Source organism: Chelmon rostratus, chromosome 4 (assembly GCF_017976325.1).
Source record: "Chelmon rostratus isolate fCheRos1 chromosome 4, fCheRos1.pri, whole genome shotgun sequence".
In the NCBI taxonomy this organism is placed as follows: Eukaryota; Metazoa; Chordata; class Actinopteri; order Chaetodontiformes; family Chaetodontidae; genus Chelmon; species Chelmon rostratus.
This window is the reverse complement of record NC_055661.1, coordinates 26817847-26837539: the sequence shown is the minus strand read 5'-3', so window position 1 is coordinate 26837539 and position 19693 is coordinate 26817847. Positions and strand designations below refer to the sequence as shown.

The 19693-nt window shown below is 41.8% G+C and overlaps 1 protein-coding gene across 2 annotated transcripts in view; it reads left to right on the top strand.

Annotated features, from left to right (window-relative positions):
- LOC121605350 (LIM domain containing preferred translocation partner in lipoma) overlaps positions 1-19693 on the top strand; it is a 140588-nt gene that overhangs the window by 49784 nt on the left and 71111 nt on the right. For both annotated transcript variants that reach the window (XM_041935227.1, XM_041935228.1), the window contains 3 exons: positions 2692-2891; positions 15765-15862; positions 19230-19352. In XM_041935227.1, the coding sequence (XP_041791161.1) occupies positions 2696-2891; positions 15765-15862; positions 19230-19352 (417 nt within the window). In that variant the 5' untranslated portion in view covers positions 2692-2695. The remainder of the gene's footprint in view (positions 1-2691; positions 2892-15764; positions 15863-19229; positions 19353-19693) is intronic.

Sequence of the window (19693 nt, the reverse complement as noted above, 5' to 3'; positions counted from 1 at the left end):
CCCAAAATGGCACATAAATCACTTTTTATGAGGAAAGTTTATTTTAAATAACAGGCAAACTAATGTAAGTGGGTTTAATGTACCCCTCAGTACGCGGCACACATGAAGTGAAATCCCGCTGTGAATTATTTGCCACCATCAAAGAATGTAACCACATACCGAAACAGACATTTTCCATTCAGCATGTCGCGTATTGAGTCTTACTCACACATGCTAAGATCATTTCTTCTTTTTTCCCTCCTTTTAATTCATCTTTTATTTCGCTAGCCATTTGAGCGTCGAGAAATGAAAGCATTTGCATTGAAAGGACAGGTGGGTGTGAGACACCAGCGCGCGTCTGAATCGTAGCATTAAGAGCAGGGAAAAATATCAAAAGTGAGAACCATTCAGACGGCAGGAGGAGCGGGGATTTGAGCAGATATTAAAAGATGATTGTGCGTGGGCTTCTCTACTGTGCTCCGGAGAAAGAATGTAAACCCTGTATCAGTCAGACTGAGCATAATAAACAGCAAAAACATCAGAACGCAGCACAACAAACACAAACAAAAAGATGGATGGGAAAAAGCGCCGCATATAAATAGTTCAAATATTTCAAGCGATTTCAGAATGCGATGGTGAAATACGGGATGTTTGTGTCCTCAGCCGCAGCGAGTGCTTTCACTCTGTTGTAGTGTTCTCCACACTGTAACTGTATTAAGGTCATAAAAGTCCACAAATACACAAAGTCATTATATTGATTTGCTGTCAATATTAGCTGCGTCTTGTTTGACAGTAGTGTATAGTGTTCAGTGTAAGTGGAGCTCATCTGGGAATTTATGTGATTAGAAAACGATCCGCCGTGCAGATCAGTGTCCTGTTACCGTTCAGCACTCATCTGATCTCCTTTCTGACAGCTGCATCAACACTGAAAATCATTGATCGTCTCTTCTGTTATTAAATCTTTTTGTTTTTAAAAAGACTTTGTTGTCCTCGCCGCTCTTTGTTTCACACATCACTGTTCTGATTTGTTGTTCTCGTGTAGGCATCGCAGCACAGGATGTGAGGTTCAGAGTTCAAAGCGATTTCCTCTCCACTTTGATACTGTGTTACTTTATTAAATTGGACACACGAATGCATGACAGAGCTGTGTGTTTTACCTCCTTTCTTGCTTTCCAAAATAATATCGCCGTCTGCTTTAATGGTCTGACTCAATAGTTGGAATAGAAAAAGTCGGCTTCAATCTCACACCCGTATTATAAGAGCGACTCGTGCTGCATGTGGAGGCAGAGGACAGCCACCTGCAACATGTGACAATGCTCTTACTGAGCCAGTTCACGACAAAAAAAAGAGCTCAATTATAACAATATGAGCAGGATGACAACGTGATTTACTGATGGTTCAAATAAGGATGTGCAGCTGCTGCTGGCTTTGCCACTGAGCTGCATTCATTTTTAGCCATGCTAGCGGTGTGGTCCTGAAGCTGGCAGTCGCTCGGTCGATCTGTCCACCGTTTGAGATATAAATATTTCAAGAACCGTAAATGGATGATGGATTACAGTGAATCCTAATGACTGTGGTGATCCCCTGGCTTTTCCTTTAGTGCCATCAGTGGGTCAAAACTGTCATTTATGACCATATATCTCTAAAGTTTTCCATCAGCTTCTGCTGTACTTTTTGCTAATTAGTAAAGGTTATCATTCTTAGACGCTAAACTCAGATGTGGCACATGGTAAAAACTGCTAAACATTAGCATCTTTTTGTTGTTGATATGAGCATGTTAACATGCTCACATTAACATTTAGCTCAAAGCACTGCTGTCCCTAAGTTTAGCCTCACAGAGCTGCTAGCATGGCTGTAGATTGTTTCTCGATTCTCTATAAGGCCTTAAAGGATAACTTTCGTTTTTTACAACCTGGACCTTATTTGTAGCATTAAATACGACCATTTACTCACCGAGACAACTTTGGTGGCATTTGGAGTCGTTTTGAAGAAATTAGCCCCAGAGGAGCGGCGCGTATATCTGTATAATGCGAGTACTCGGGGCATCCATGCGCAGCCTCTATATAACACATAATCTGTGGCGAAACTCGTTCATATTCCAATATTTTGTTATGATATGCTGGTGCTATTCCCCAAAACAACTCCAGATGCCACCAAAGTTGTCTGGGTGAGTAAATGGTCGTATTTAATGCTACAAATAAGGTCCAGGTTGTAAAAAACGAAAGTTATCCTTTAAGGCCTCAGTATGCTTCAAACAGCTGAAACCCAGATTACAAGAAAGTTTGGATTCTGTGTAAAATGTAAATAAAGTCAGAATCAATCATTTACATATTAACTGTTTGTTGTCTTCCTGAGTCCATGTATTTATCTCCTTTTTACAATCATGTGTTCACAAAGTGTTGAACCTCGCTCCATCCTCGCTGTGAACCACTGAGCCTATCCAGGATGCTCCTTTCATACCCACTCATGACACTATCACCTGTTATCAATCAACCTATTTACCTGTGGAACGTTCCAAACAGGTGTTTTTGGAGCGTTCCACATCTTTCCCAGTCTTAAGTTGCTCCTGTCCCAACTTGTTTGAAACGTGTTGCTGCATCAAATTCAGAATGAGCAGATATTTACAAAAATCAGTGAAGCTGATGAGGTCAAACATTAAATATATTGTCTTTCTGCTGTTTTCAATTGAGCACTTTTGTCTTTCTTCATCAGAACCATGTGGAACCCAGCGAACAGTAACGACCAGACGGGACAAGTGGCTGCCAGGATGGAGACCACTCCGTCTTTGGGTAGTGCAAGCATCTCCATATCCCAGCAGCAGGCGCCCAAGAAATTTGCCCCGATGGTTGCACCCAAGCCCAAGTTCAACCCTTACAAACAGATGGGAGATCCCACCCACAGCGACACTGCAGGTAACAACACAGGAGAATCCACTAAATCTCAACACGTTAGTGCATGTAAATGCTTCGTGATCATAATATGATCGGATCTGTCTGTCCACATCTGGAGGTAGTCTAGCACAAATTGTGTTCGGATCTTAGCCAGGTGTAAACGTAATCCATATGATCCGAACATACAGTATTTGTTAAAAAAGAGGTTGTTAGAATTCAGAGAGCGAGCAAGCGAGAAGGCTGAAAGAGACTCTCTAGTCACTGATTGTACGTCTGTTCTTTGCCATGAAAATGCCAAAAGATGTGTTAAAAATTAAAGCAGCATCGGTGGGAAGTGATTGATAGACAGTAAGAAATTAGTGTGTGCTCCTGATCAGGCACACACCGGGTTTACGAATTTACAAGAGGGGACAAGTAACTAAGAATTTGTCGTAAACAGCATTTCATAAAGTCGATAAAGTTTCCTTGGACTCAAAAACTCAAAAAATTCACTTTTTTTTAAGGGAGTCTGGGGCTGATTTACAGCCACCTTAAATTGCTCAGGCGCAGATTTTGCTCTGGAGGACAGAGATCGGATCTCAATGAGGACAACGTTAAAAAGACCAGGCGTGAACAGAAAAGCAGTATCAGATGGCTGATTATTCAGATAACGTATGTGGGTGCAGACCCCGTTTTAATACCAGGTGTTAATGGGATTTAAGCTGAAACCTGTGCACCATCTCTTTAGACACTGAAAATTGGATTTGACTGGCCTCCTCTTGCCCAGCAGTTGAATGTAATATTAGTTCATTAGTTGGAGTTTATCCTTGGCATGTGATTTGTTTCTCTCTTAGTATCGGCCTGTATTCATGTTCCACTCCGGCTTAAATTATTTCTTTTTCTCAACAATGAACTCTGCAGCTTTCCCTCAGGAACAAGTGAACTTGAGTAGCAATGTCATTGTATTGATTGTGAGTAGTCCTTCAGTGTACAGCAGACTGATTTTAAATCAGCACACAACCCCAACTTTAAATGTCTTACTCTGTTTCACTTTAAAACAGCCACTGAACCAAATTCCACACAGTTATTAAAAAACTATGAAGGAACACACAACCTAATCTACCTGTTATTTCCCAGATAGGTCGCAGAGCATTTTAATAAGCTTTCCGTGTTCATCGTTGAATGTATTTTTACAGTCCGAACAAGCTCATTGATAAAAGATGTGACTCTGGCCTGCAGGATTCTGTATGCGGACCTTGAACAGACCTCACCAAAGCTTCCACAATCACCTGCAAAACAGAGAGGAACAGTAAATAATGCCGCCAAAGAGCTGAAACACAACATTTACATTTAAGTGTAGTTCTAGTTTACAGCAACATGGATCTTATTTCTGTGCTTTTAGACATTACGCCATCAGTTACGAGAACACTGGTTTGCTAAATTGCGTTCTGACAAAGCAAAGCAAATTTTCCTCTTGTTGTTAAACTGTGGCGAGCAGAGCACGTACCGACGGGCCGTGTGCGGCTGTGGTTATTTATGTGGCAGCTCACACTCTGACTGATATCACAACCCACCAGGAACTGCAGCACTTTGTTATTGGCCTGTGATCTCCCCCCTTTTTTTCCCGCTCTGCGCATTTATCAGGTGGAGCCGTGCAGCCGTGCAACAATCGCACGTTTCTTTAATGAAGATTTGCTCCATGCATACACTCTCATCTTTGCACTGACTTTCTGTTCAGTCATGCAACCTCTAAAATTCGAAGTCAGAACACACTTCTAGAAAGCTTTACACAAGCAATCGCTCTCGGTGATCTGACAGCATATTTCTGGAAGGTTTGCAGAGTGTAGCACCTTCTCATATTAGGGCAATGATTTACAGATATGATTCAAAATTAAGATTTAATAAGACAACACATGGTGCATTTAAGAGATACTGAACATGTCGCGTCTCTGGAAGCCTCGCTAGTTTAAGTGAATACAATTTCCAGATGTTAACAGTGACAGAGGCCCTGCTGTAAGCCTAATTTCTAATAAACATACAGTGCTGTGCGGTGTGGTTTGCAGTCGTGAGCGAGTTCAGGAAGCCCTGTGCTGTCTGCTCTGTCTGGCCCGCTGGGAGCTGATGGCTTCTCCGGATGAAAAAAAAGTTCTCATGCTGCAAGTTAATCTGCAGTAAACAAATTCACTAATAGAGTTATAGGACTATCGTGTTCATGTGTAGCTTATTTAATTAGTGTTTGTTCCATTGTACTATTGTTTCAGTCTGGTGTTGTGAAGGTTTATATTTCAGGCATCGATGATTCAAATAAAATAATGTAGAACTGAGTCGAGCAAACGCCGCGGCTGCGCTCCACAGAGCATAACTGAGTCTGTTTTACATGAGACAGATATGACTCCACAGAGCGGCGGCTGCCTTCATTATCACCTCTGATGAGTAATATCTGTAGAGAGAGAGGCTCAGATTATCAGACGAAATATTTATTTGCCTTTTAAAAAGACTTTCTAAATGAAGGTAACTCCTGGTGTTTGGACAAGTAAGCAAAGAAGTAAAACGTGTGTTTCGCTCTTTAGATGGTTATAGTTTAGTGTTCGAAAACATGCACGAGCCTTTCTGACGATAATCGGATGATTTATGCAAACGAGGAGAAGCCGCTCTCTTTTTGCTCTGAAGAGTAATATGAGAATAATGTCATTTAAAATCTCTCGGGGTCGTTGATTAGAAATAAAAGTGAAAACACCTACTCTGTGGTGCCAGTATAAGCACTGATGGCTTTGCATATGCTCGAAGTGACTGTAGTAATTCATAGGAAAGCAATACACAACTTCATGTAAAGAATGGGATGCAAATATCCTGAATCTGAATTATTATTCAGCCATTACTGATGAGCGCTCCGTTCATCTGGCTGAAGTCTTCAGTGAGTGAAGCCGTTCTGCAGCGAAGGCAGAACGTGAACATAGAACGTACCACCCGTCCATGTAGCCCCCCCTACACACACACACGTGCCGTATGTGCTGTAATGTGAACATTATCTAAACTTCTACCCTCAAACCCCCTGAGAGCCCTAGAATTCCAAAACAGGGGAAACGGTTATGAAATTGAGCGAGCAGCGAGCGCGCTGTCAGGTTGAAAACACTGGCGTCTGTGGGGGTTTGTGGTTTGAGTCGTGGACCTGTCTGCTGCTCCAGATGTTAGTTTAGTAAAAGTTGTTCTTAGACGGCTCTCGTTTGAGCCACCGCTGAGAAGAAAAAAAAGAGACTATCACCAGCGACTGCTTTACATGCACATTCATTTTCCACTATTGTTGAGAATATGACAGTTTGAGTTGTTTTTAAGTTTTCTAGTGACGATGAGTTTTGGTGTCAGTAGAAGAAAATATTTATCTGGAGCCCTGGTGAATAAATGATTGTGACGGACAGAACTCATTTTTCATTAGCAGCTTTTAATTAAACAGTATTTGAGTCGCACCTAGAGGGAACTCCGGATCTCTTAGCATTGATATTTACCTCTGGACATGCTCACAGATTTTTAGCAAATAGATTTTATTCCCGGTCGAAGCTTAAAGCCTTGTAATTCCAAAATGTCATTTTAATACAAAACATTTAATCTCGACCCGTTGCCACTGTCTCATTTTCCACAATTAATCATTGTCTGGGTATTAAGAGGATTAATGAAACAATATAAAGAGGGTGGGGATACGTTTGCAGATTTAAGTGTTGTAATGTTGTACTTTGTCATGTAAATGATGAACTTTTCTGAATTCGGCCGTCCCACAGTTACAGTGTTAAAATCTCATGACCTCAGTGAAATGAGAAAAAAAGGTTAATCCCACTTGTTCTGTTCTGTCTCTTTCACTGTTCACACTGACTGTGACAGTAATTACATAAACTGGGTAATGCCTCGAATTTTTTCTCCAGTATAAATATTCAGTTGAGGTCAGCGATACTGATTGAAATGGGAAATATGGAGGAAACAGTAATTAATAACTGTTCAGAGTCCCTGCAGCTGTTATCAGGCTTGAATTGATCTTTCTTACAGGTTGCAGCATCTTGTGGTGAGAAATCAAGTGTTAAAACCTGATGACCTCTGGGCTGCCGCTACAACATCATTTGTCATTAAAACATTAATTTTAATAAAGACGCAGATGATTGGTTGTTGTCAGCATGCAAATGTGTAAAGCCATCAGCAGACATCTCCACTTGTCAAAGGATAAGACGTCTTTATGAACAGATTATCTGGGTCTCTCTGTATTTATTTATTTAATATCTTTTATATCAAATGTGGGGACTGTCTGATGTAAAATTGAGGATTAGCATAAAAATTAGGGACGAGTCAATTTGGCACAGCGCCTCGGTGTCCCTTTGTCTAGCAGAGGCCAGTATGAGGGCTGGAATGAGCAGTCTGAGGCCATGTTTGCCGCGGGGACAAAGAAGCCGGTGCAGACGGGGCGATGCACAGTTAGCGAGCTCTGCCCTCACGGCCGTTTTTTAAGGGAGAGCTTGATTAAAGCCCCAGCAGGAGCAAGTGAAAGACATACCGGTCTCAGACAGTGAGCCTTCACTCAAAATTCCTTACAACAGATCAGACTTTAGGGTTTAAGTTGATCTCATGTGTACATGCACGGTAGGGACGGGCTGCCGTGATTGCTCTGTGAAGATGCTTCTTTTATTCTTTCCTGCATCATCTGAACATAAAGATTTGTTTCTGTGTTATATGGGATTTTAAATGTGCGCTGATATAAGCGTAACGGATGTGTGATTAGATCAAGAGCTGCAACACACTGTGGGAGAGATGGACAAAATACCGTGAATACACGGTAATGCAATCCAGTGCAACAGCCCTGCAATAAAAACGTACCTTTCTGAAGCGTATTAGGCTCAGTGTTATTAAAACAGTGTTGACAACAGTGTGTCATTTACTGTACGCTCTCAAGCTGAAAAACAGGGAAAAAGCCTCTGTATTGTTATCAGACGGAGGACGTAACAGCTGCGACGCATTGTGCTGTGAACTGGCCTTCCTTGACCCCTCGTGTATGAAAGAGACCTCTCATCCCTGTGTTATGCTAATAGCTTACCTTCTACCTTGACATCCTTTTTGATTCCATTTAAACCCATTAAAATGATATCCTTGATGAGATGTTTTGCACTCATTATTGGATTTCTGTTTCTGCTTGGACTGATGACTAGTTGGCGTCTAGCTCGCTGCTCGCCGCGGCGTCTCTGTTTCGGTGTAAACTGCGCATGAGAGCAGAGTGTTGGACTTGATGTCGAGGACAAAGGTCGTATTCCCCAAACAGACCGGAGATTCACTTTCTGTTGAGTCTGTTGGTGGTTCCTCTGATTCCACGCCACCTTTTATTCACGTTCTAATCGATACTTTGAGACGTCTCTTACGCTCCCGCCTTGCTTTCGTTATTGTTAATGTACTGCTTTTGTCTTTGCTGTACAGTATTTCGAACAGTTTCGTCAAGTGTCTCTTCTAAATGGGGATTTTTTTTTCTGTATTAAGCGCATGTAAATATTCAGATGGTGTGACCAAAGAGTGTCTGCCACAAAAGAAAATGATTCACGCTGAAATGAGTCATCATTATCAGCTTCATTCAGAACTATAGAATATTAAGAGATAAAAATCTATAACTTAATAAATTGCCAGTTTCTTTCAAACACCTCCAAACCACATGAACTAATGCTGAAGCCATTTTTATGATGCGAACTCGCTGTTTTGTCTCGTAATGCCTGGGCTGCTCATTATGAAGGTTAAAAAGTCTTTGTAGGGAGATAATCATAGTGAAAGTTCCGAACATCCGAGAAGCGCTGTTTTTCATCAAACTTTTCTCACTAAGTTACCAGAAACGCGCTAATTGTTTGCTCAGAGCAGTTCAAAAGTGTCGAACATGTGCATAAGCTGTTTTTATTCCTCCCTGCTTGACTGGCCAGAGGCAAACTGACTACCGGTTGTTATGTCAGAGTCCCTCATGGGTGTCACCAGGAGAATTTACAGGAAATCCACCATTGAGTGTGTCAGTGTCCCCATAGAAACCACAGGCTCATGCTCTGAGCGTACACAAAAGACACTTTTATCTAAGTAGAACACGTACAGTAGCTCAGCTACGCATCTGCAGCGCGTGAGCGTTTATATCCTCATCTGCTTCTTTTCAGCTTCGCTTTTAAGTTCTTCTGTTGTTTTCTTTGTTCTCGTGATCTCATCAAGTTTTTGTCTTCGTTGTATAACATTTCATCTGTTCTCATGCAGCCAGAACGAGACATTTCACTTCTCTAAATCGTGCGTACTTATTGTAGCGCTGAGAGGAAAAAAAAATTATCTCCATATCCTGTTTGTTTTTTCAGAGGAGATTTGACTGCTGAGTAAGATTTCAAGAGTGAATTTGTTTATTTGAAAAAGTGGTCTTCAACCAGATCAACACATCGTCATGCTGATTGTGTGATGAGATGTTGATATCTGGGGGTTTCTTGTAGGAATATGATGACTGATCCACATGCACAGGCACCAGTCATCCTCTGGGTATCTGACACTGTTAACTGCTCTGAGCAGCCGACAATCGCTGATTGCCGATATGTTCGTGCAGGTGTGTGTGAGTTTCAGGTGAGAGACGTGTGCAGGCGGTGGGTTTGATATGTTTATTTATTAGTCTAATAAACAAATAAGTAATCTCACAAAATGACAAGAAAGGAAATATTCTTCTAGCTATTATAGTTATTGTAATATAAGCTGTTGCCCTTCTAGTTTTATTCATGAACTTATGATAAACACAGATGTCAGACAAATGGCAGACAGCTAATGATTGCTGAGCAGGTGTTGATATAACTGAAAACTGCTCTCTAACTGGAATTGTGCTAACTTTAGCTTCCACTTTCTGAGTGGGAGTCAGTTAGCCTAGCTAGCTTCTGCTTTACGAGCAGAATGCAGACTTCACAGCACAACAGGTCCCTCCAAATGTCAAAGGTTGCAAAGGACGAACAGCTTACAGAGCGGTTTCAGCACGCGGAGGACAGACTCGACTGCGACGTGATCCAGCTCACCACAGAAACACCCAGAGGTTTGAGGCTTCCACAAATACGTCCCAAAACAAATATTCTCCTGAAAAATGTGCACGATAGCTTCACCGTCATCATCACGTATATTCCCGTCACAAAAAGCAAGCACAGCTCAAAATTCATTTCTTTTTTTTGTCAGTGTCAGCGCTCCCTGGTGGACAAACTGTGAAATGCTGCTACATATTCAGACGTTTCTTTCTACCAATTACTACTACTAATAACGAGCTGCTGCATCTGAGCTAATACGCTAATGTGAGCCGTTACATCAACCTAGCTGGTGATCAGTCCGCCTCTAACATGCTGTACTGAATCACATTATGCCATTTACAAAGCTCATATCTGATCTTTTAAGCTATTTGATAACATCTCAGTTGCTACAGTTCAGTATTCTCCATCAAACAAATTAAGATGCCTAATAAATTACATTAAGTATCCATTAACTGATAATGAAATTCAAATGTCACCGTTTACACTGTGGAACTGTACATGTTAGCACAGGAATGCCCTCACAAGTCTGTCATTTTAAAGGGTCATAAAGCCGTGTGATCTGAGTGGATAAGTTCACAGTTGATGCACGGGCTGCTGAATACCTGCTTTAGGTTTACAGTCGACCCTGAGCGCGGCAGAGGCTGCGTGGAAGGGTTTCATGTTGTGAAACTGGCTGAGTTTACACAGCGGTGACTGTCTGCCGTGACATTTGACTGGCTTCATTTACTCTCTCTCCCGTTTGTTTAGGAGAAATGACAGCACCGCTCCCTCTCTGCCTTTGATGAATCACACTTTCGCTCATCAGCAAACCTTACTGACGTCGCATTTTGAGGCGCTAATTGTTGAGCCCATTTGATGTTTCAGCTTCTGAGATAAAGAGGCATTCACCTTTTCACAGCGTTTGTTTCTTTGCTTTCATACAAAAAACCTAATCTGTCTGAGTTCCTGATCTGAATTTCTGCTCCCATGGGGATTCTCTTCAGAGTAGCGCGAGCCAGTTTTGGTCCGCTCCTTTACACTTAAAACAAGTGGATCTCCAAAGACCTCAAATCCTCCCTTGCATCTCTAAACCAAATGAAGTCATAAATCACTCTTCTATACATATCATGCTAATTAAGCGCAGGGCTCAGCTGCTCTTCTCCAACAGAAGATGGAATAAAATGGGTCCATAATTATGTCAAAACAATGTGCTCTCAACCACTGCCACAGCACATTTGGAACGGGTATGTGGAGATAAAGCATGTGGACTGACACCAGGACTTAAAACACTTTGTCCGTTTTGCCTGGAAGGGATTATGGATTTTGCTACTGAATAAAGTAAAGCCACTTTGCTGATTTTCTCTTCTTGTTCTTTTTAATACAGATTACTTCAGATTTTAGGGGTCAGGTGCTGCAGAAGTTTTTTTTAACTCCGCAGTCCCACACTTGGATGCGAGCGGAGCCATCACGTGACACATGTGGGCCCACGCTGTCTCGCTCCCCTGCCCTTATTTTGGCTCATCGTAGCATGCGCGAATGCTAACAGACACCAGAAACTCCCGCTTTCGGCGATAACTCAAGTTCAGACCGTGGGAGATAATTTATGTCCTGCGCGCCCAAACACACAAGCAAACACGGCGTGTTTTTTTATAGTGATTGGACTGAACTCCTCCTGTGTTTGAGGTTTCGCAGTTCATCTCTTCTGCTCTTTCTTTTGGAAACACTTTCCCTCACTGAAGCGTTGGATGCATCGTAGGAAAGGCATTTGCGGCGGGCTTTGTCCTCAGTCTTTAAAGAGCAGATGGCCGACGCTAACATACGTGTAACTCTGATGATATTGTACATACGTAAATCTGTAAACATATGCTCAACCTTCAGCCCCCACAGAGTGCACTAATCCGAATCACAGAGCAGAACGACTTAAAAAAGACTCATCTGCAACCTGCAAAAGAACGATCCTCTGATGGTGTTTCTCTTTATTGCAACATTTTCCAACAAAATACTCAAGTATTGGCCCATCATGGCTGCCAGTCATTAGTCATATACAGTACTTGAGGTGTTTATAAATGTAAGTTTAATATTAGTCCCAGTGTCACAGCTGGATCCTTCCCCACCCTTTTATCTTCCCCTTAACAATACTCCTGTTCCCGATAACCAATTATACCTCTTATGGCCTCTCAAATAACTTTAATCACTGATTAGGATTCCTTGTTCACAAAGAAGCTACTTAAAAGTAATTGCTCAATAAAGAGAGGGGAAGTTGTCGTATTAAGTAGGTCTTCCTGCTGCTTCTCTCATTAGTGCTCACTCGGAGCTTTCAACTCCCTATTGTCACAAATGGAGCCGGCTTCATTCACGGCACAGAAGTCGTTCTCACTCTGCCTCGTTCACGCCGCTTCAGAGCCTGACAGCGTCAGCGCGGCGCAAAGCGGCAGGACAGACAGTGAGGTTAGATTTATTAGAAATAGCAGAAGTATTGGTGACGCAGGTGGGGTAAAGTTTCCGTGAGCAGCAGAGGGATCCGGGGTTCGATGTCCGGAGGAGGCGCCTCTGGCTCGGTCGTATTTTTCAGTAAACGCTCGTGTTTAACGGCGGTTTGATGAGGACAGTTTTCTTCTGGTAAAAGAAAGAGATGTGGGAAAAATGGGGAGAAAACACAGAAAGAGAGAGCGTTTGCAGGTTTTTTTTAGTAGTAGATTTTTCTTCTGATTTTTCATCTATTTCATAATATTTCAAACAACCGCCGTATTTTGGAAAGTTCTTGTTTTTTCTTCAATAGGGAACCATATTTAAAAATCAGGAAAAAGTTGAGTTTCTGTAAACTGACATACAGTAAGTGTCACTCACTGAATAGTTCCTGCCGTCATGCAGCGCTGCATGACACCAAGCCGGCAGCCGGGTGTTTTGGTTAGTTTAGTTAGTTTTAATGAAGTCAGAGTCATTTGTTTCACATTTAGTGAATGTTTTGCTGCTCGTGTGTCAAAGCGAACTCTTCTGGATGTGCGTTTCAACATGTTGAAGGCGATTACTCGTCCGATATATTTTAAACACGGTGGAAGACCAGCAGACAAACAAGGAAGTGTGTGAAAGGTGGCAAAAGCACCAAACTGACAATTAAAGGAACCTCTTGGAGCGTTTGCAGCACTCGCTTTGCTTGTTTCATGCATGCGGGTGCACATGTACACGTATGAGCACACGGCCGCTGAACGTTCCCGCTGCTGGTTTCACGCTGTTTCATCGATCAGCAGTCGGTGGTGGTTTTGGGCAAAGACGTGCAGCGATGAACCTAGAAAGGCAGTGAAGAAGAAGAGTGCAAGCTAGCCAACATGACAGTAAACAAAGACAGAAAATCTTCTTTGCAAATATTTTATGAGGAAATACTGTGTTGAAAGGTGTGTTTTAACTACGTTTGAGTTCCTACAGCTCTGAAGAGGCAGATTCCACTTTTTAGCGTCTTGATACGTGAAGCCAATAAATTCCTGATTTATTTGAACGTACCCTGTATTTAAACAGCGGAGCTAAAGATCTTCTGGTCACCAGTGGTGTATTTTCACATTCCTTTTACTGAAGGATGTTAATTATGGAAATATGTTATAATATCATACGCCACTTAATTGAAAAGGCTTCTATTAAACCACTGTTTCTTTGCTGACCCTGAATCAGCCACAGACCACTTCAAGGTTGCGTGCAGGCTTTTATGAGAGAAAATGGATTTGCTTGGAAGGATTTCAGGGACCACAAGCACTGCTGGTGATGGTGTCTTAGATTAGCACTTTAACACATTTCAGTCTGAAATGACAGATAGTAGAAAAACAGCACGGAGGGGAAAATAAGCAGAAAGATCCTTTCAGCGGAGATGCTTCCTGACCCCTGTTCCAGCTCCAGGTCCTGCTTTCCACTGTTCCACATACAGAACTCTAAGACCTTTTCAATAAAACATGCATCTCTGAAACATTTACAACTCCTGTGTTTCCTGAAATGATAAATCCAAAACATCTTTGATGTTCGAGAGAAATGTACATGAAACTTAATGTTTTAATTCTCTGTAAGCCACAAGTTACAAGTGACTTATATTCAGGCAAAAAGGATGTGTGCCGAGCGCGAGGGGAGGGGGGCAGAGCCTTGTTGTCGAGCAGCATATTTTATTTTTTCTCCCAGAGGTTTAGAGGAGCTGTTACACTCTGGAGTTTTAGCGGAGGTCACAAGGTTATTATATAAACAATTCACATTGAGGCCCTCGAACACCCAGAGGGAATGTTTAATGCAATACTCACAATTTCTGAAATGTTGTAATGCTCGAGACTCAGACATGTGTCCAATTTTAACCGTGCTGCATTATCTCCGTCTTTCTTTTTTTTTTTTCTTCTTCTTCTTCTTTCGGCTGTTTTGTCGAGGCGGCTGAGAACCACGCTTAATTAATTTGGTCAGCTGCCTTGGATAAACTACATTGATGACATCAATTAGATTCTAATGAAAACAGATAAAAGCCATGGAAAGCAAATGGAATTTCTGAACAGGACTCATCAAAGTCTTAGCATTGGAACAAATTCCCATTACGTCTCCTAAAAGCCTTTAATTTGCAAAGCTCATGTCTGGTTTGGTACTTAGAAGTACATGGTCAAATGATTCAGTCTTAAGTCCTGTGCCAAGAGAAGCCAAATCAGAATTTAATTTGGCACGTAACTCCTTATCCTGTCTGAAACATGTGGTTGGATGCAATCCTTGGATTAGCGTGGACTTTAGAACTACAAATTTGGCTTGTTTCTCCTCCTCTGGCAGAACAAACACCGAGTCTAACCCATTTGTAACACAACATTTACATTTCCAATCTCAGGGAAAAAAAAGCACACGCTTACTCCAGATTAGTACTTCTTAGTTAACCAAATTGCTGCAATTATGTGTGTCAATCCATTGACGTGGGATGACAAGGCTCCGTTTTCTTGCCTCTTTAACTCTCTTTTGTAATAGCTGTAGAAACTCTTTCGAATGTCTTATTTGATTTTACAGTTCAAGACGAATTCTGATGAATAATCCTGACCTCTCAGCATTTTGTACAGATGGGGGTTTTTAGGTTCACTTCAGATAAATATTCAATATTCTGGTCTTCCTTTGTCACATTATGTCTTTCCAGCAGTATAATGAGAAATGTGGATATCTTGATTTAATGCCTTTTAAATATTGTCCGGTGCCATTCTGATCAATTATGATCTGATGAGGGTTTGCATATATTTCAAACAGAGGTTAAAATGACTCAGGATCAAACTTGTACACGTACAGTGTTATTATAAAGTTGTTAAATTCGAGCCTTTGTGGCAATGGTAGCTAGCATCATACCTACACCTGTAAAGAACACTTAAACTGCTCAGTATGTTGCACACGTCTGCACAGACATTTTTAAGTTTCATGTGCATGTTTATTTTTTACATTCTCCTAATCAGCAGGAGCCCATTTATATATTTCTATGCAGTAACCTGAGGAACATTACTGTGTAATCTACAGTACTTTGTACTGCTGTGCAGATGATAGATAGATAGAAAGATAGATACTTCATTCATCTCCAAAGAGAAATTTGCAAAAGAGAAATTTGCAATTGTGTGTTCTCTTGTGTCCGTTCACTGTTCTCTTTACTGGAGTCACTATATGCATAGATTTGTGTCCTTTTACAACTGTTTTTTGTTCTTTATTGTTTTGGAAATTTTTAAAATCTAATTTCTTTTCTGCAACCATCGCACTCGTTTCTGAAAATGTTATATTCATTAAATGTTTTGTGATAACTCAGTGGTCTAGTGACAGTTTGAATGTAGGAAAAAAGAGGAAGTATTTTATAAGCCGTTTTTGTTTCTCATGCGTGTGTGTGTTTGTGTGTGTTTGTGTGCACGTGTGTGTGTGCGTGCAGACTACCCTCCCCCTCCACCACCTGCGGAAGATTCAACCGGTTTCCCACCGTCCTCTGGCTCCTTCCCTCCTCCACCGATGAACTCGTACGATTACCAGGTGAGAGAAAGTGTTGTTACAGTAGATTTTCTCGGCTGTCAGTAACTCTCTGAAAGTCAGCGCGGGAAGCAACGGCAGCCCCAAGCTCTGCACTGAGTTCATGTACCAGGTCCAGCAAAACTGTCTGTCCATTTGAGTTGCAGCCAACTGCAGAGACATCCATCTCCAGATGCTGCCTGGAGCCAGCCACCCCAACCCAAGGACCCACACATAAGCAGACTTTCTTCACTTCTGAGAGCTCTAACGCAGGCAGGATAGAAGGCTGACACCTATTGGTGGAGCGCGGTCACTTTTCTTTGCTTCGCTGCTCATAATACCCACAGGCATTCGTCCCTCCCGGGATATCTGGCCTCTGCGCTCTTACTGACACTCTCAGCACTTGACCTCTGCTGCGAAATCCTCCAAGTGCTTCACATTCCTTTGTTCAGTGCAAGCAGGGAAAAGAAATCCTCCTCGAGCCCCTCATTTGATCCGACCAGTTTTCTATCCTAAATGAATGCTTCCTTTGTACATTCGGAGACAGAATGTTACATAATTTAAATAAGTTATGCAATGAGTGTAAATTCTGCGCTCTTCCCACACAAACTGTGCACATAGACTGGACGAGACCGCATCCTGGGGATCAGCAGCATGTGTGCGTTCATGTGGTGTTATGACCTTAAACTGCGGGCCCTCTCGTTGTTATGCATTGTTTTAAAAGGTGCAGTGCAACGACAGTTACACTTCTCGATTTCATGGTTTTGTTTAACCAAGGGGGGGCGTCAGGCTGAGCCAGCGGACGAGCCACACGGGACGCACGAGCATTCAGAAATTAAATAAGCCGTCAACAAATGTGCTTCTCCTGTCAGGAATCTGTGGAAAACTCAATATGAGTTTTTATTTTAATTCAAATTACAGCGGCCATGTTTTTACTGGGACTCACCAGTCCTGCTTTTAAAATACCGGATCCATTACCTGACTCATTATGGGATACTGATCTGATATTCGTGCTGTGTCACATGGGTTTGAAATATGTGTATGCGTGATGTAAAGTAGCATGAAGCTATAACCACACATCTTTACTGATGTAATCGGACACATGCACACATCTGACCTGTGATCAGCTGAAACTATGGATGTTTCATATTTAACGGAAAGTTTTCAGATATTCATTAAATTAAAACAAATGGGACCTTTTCACACGGTTTAATGCACTGAGTAAAAACAGCTTTTAAATTCCTGTCTGCTCTTACGTGGAAGTAATCGTTGTCTTAAAAGAGTTGTTTGAGTGACAGGTGAACAACGCAGGTAAAAGATCACCTGAGTGATCTTTTAATGTGAAAGGCAGCTGCAGTGCTCCCATGCAGAGACCATTGCTGGACATAATTTGATATTTTTTTGTACAAGCTAACAACTAGTTTTCCCCTTTCATAACGTGTTGCATCAGTTTTTACCGAGTATATCGTCACTGTACCGTGAAAACCACGTATCTCCAGATTTGCTGATTTTCCACCAAACAAAGGCATTAAGTGTTTTTTTTTATGTATTAAGAAAAAGTTAAAATAAATCTAATATATAATGTTTGATTGTCTAACTCAGACGTCTGTGTACGTATGTGCCTTAATATGAACATATCCTCCACTAGACTGTGAAAATGAGGCTGTTTCTGTCTTTCTGGAGATGCATGGTTTTCATAGGACGGCTACGATATTTATTAAACAGACACAATAAAGGAGATAATCAGGCCATCACTACAGTTAGTGTCTTTCCCTGTTTACCGCTGCCATCTCTGTCATCAGTGCTCTTCTTCTTCAGTGTCCACAGTCCAACTAGAAGCAATGAAGCGCTTAATTAGTTGTAAAAGTGCTTCACTGTTTTCATCTCTAACTTTTCTTCTCCCATCATACTGGCTGTAGACTCACTCTGGCCATGCAACTTAATTCCTTAATACACCGCTGGTATCTTAATTATGTGTCGTGTAGCCAGAGCAGAACTCTTTAATTGTAGGCGGCGTTCAGAAAAAGGAGCAGATATCAATCAAAACGTCTTTAAGTCATGTTCTGTGCGCCTCAGTAGAGAAAATCCAACATGCTGAAGGAATAAATCAGTGATGAAGTGGTGTTTCCTCAGATGAAGGCAGAAACACTCTCTCGTCTTCATCACCCTCACTGAGAGAGACGTCTGGATTATGACACGTTAATGCCGAAACCTTTAGCAGGAGAGGGGAAGAAAAAAGCAGCTCGTTCTCATCATGGCTGTTGTCCGCATCACGAAGCCCTACGCGGCGAATTCCAGCCCATCACAAAGGCTGCGATGTTCCCTTTCATCCTCCTCGTTATCACCGTTAAACAAGTTTGCCTGTTTGTTTTTTTTTTTGTTGATTTGAGACAAGCCATTAGTGTTTTGCTTTGTTTACCCCCGCTCGTGATTGCCTTAGATGTTTTTAAGCAGCAGCTCTGCTCCAAATGGAGGCAAACCCTGCCTGTAATAGATTGTGACAGGTAATCCAAACACATAACATTAGAATAAGAAGCAGTCACTGATCCAGCCAACTCAAAAAGCCCCCGCAGGCAATTGCAAGAAGTCTTCTTGCAGTTGCAGCATAGTTCAAAAGACTAAAAATATATGTGTCATTCCATGGAGAAATTCCCGGGAATTTTGCAGAAAACTGAGTGTCACTAATGGTCAAATCATTTTAACTACTTTCCAGATTTTTGTGCAACAGTTTTGTTTTTCTTTTCCAAGATATTCTGTGACTTTTTTTTTTGTGTGTGCTGAAGTTGTATTTTGTCTGAGGTGAGATGCAGATGAATAAATCAGCGAGGTCTCAGTCTGCTGGAGTGATCCTGCCATCAAGCTCCCTCTGATTATAAACTAGTTAAATAGAAATCACAGCAATTCTTGTCATCTTTTATAGACTGCATGTTTAAAATATGGAATAAAAAAACATCTGACTTTTGATTTTAAAAAATTGAACCTTTTTGTTTGAAATGCGGCTGAATGAGATTGTGATGAATAATGCATGAAGAATGAGATACTGTAAATCCGAGCGTGCTGAAAAGCAGGAGGTGAATAGTGCACTGCCTTATGAAAGTCGTCTGTCAGACAATACATTGCTTCTTATTTCTCACAGCATTTCTCTCAGAGAGTCTCTACCATTGATGTGTGGCTTTCAAAAGGATTGTCTGAGGTCAAGGTGAAACCTGAACTCAGAAACTGTAATCCAAAGCGTAAGAAATGTGAAAAAAGCAGCAGAGAATGTATCCGAGCAGCTCCGAGTCAGAATTACTCGTCATTGACGATCATCTGGCCTTAGCTCTCGTCGCTCAACCAGACGAAGCAACTTAACTGTCATTGTTCGTGCTCGTTGTGTGCCGTTTGCCCTCAGGCGAAAGGACCAGAGAAGACCCTGGAGGAGAGGCGCTCCAGTCTGGATGCTGAGATCGACTCCCTCACCAGCATCCTGGCAGACCTGGAGAGCAGCTCGCCCTACAAGCCGCGGAGCACACAGGTATGACCCCAGCACACCTGTGTACAAATATACACTGACAGCCAGTGGGGCAGTAACGAAGCACTTTTACTCAAGTGCTGTGTTTGAGTAGAATTTGAGGCGCTTGTACTTGAGAATTATAGTTTTCAGAGGGAGATAGTGTAGTTTTTACTGCAGGTTTCAGGTTACTTTTGAGGTTAAAGGTCATCTACACCAGTTTTGCCGTTAAGTTCAGCGTGCTGTAGCTTTCCTGAAGAGCGCCTTGTTCTCTGAACTCTGTTAAATAGGGTCTCAAAGGGGTAACATTATTTAATGTGTCACATAAAGCATAGATCAGGTATAAATTTGTCCAGTGAAACTTC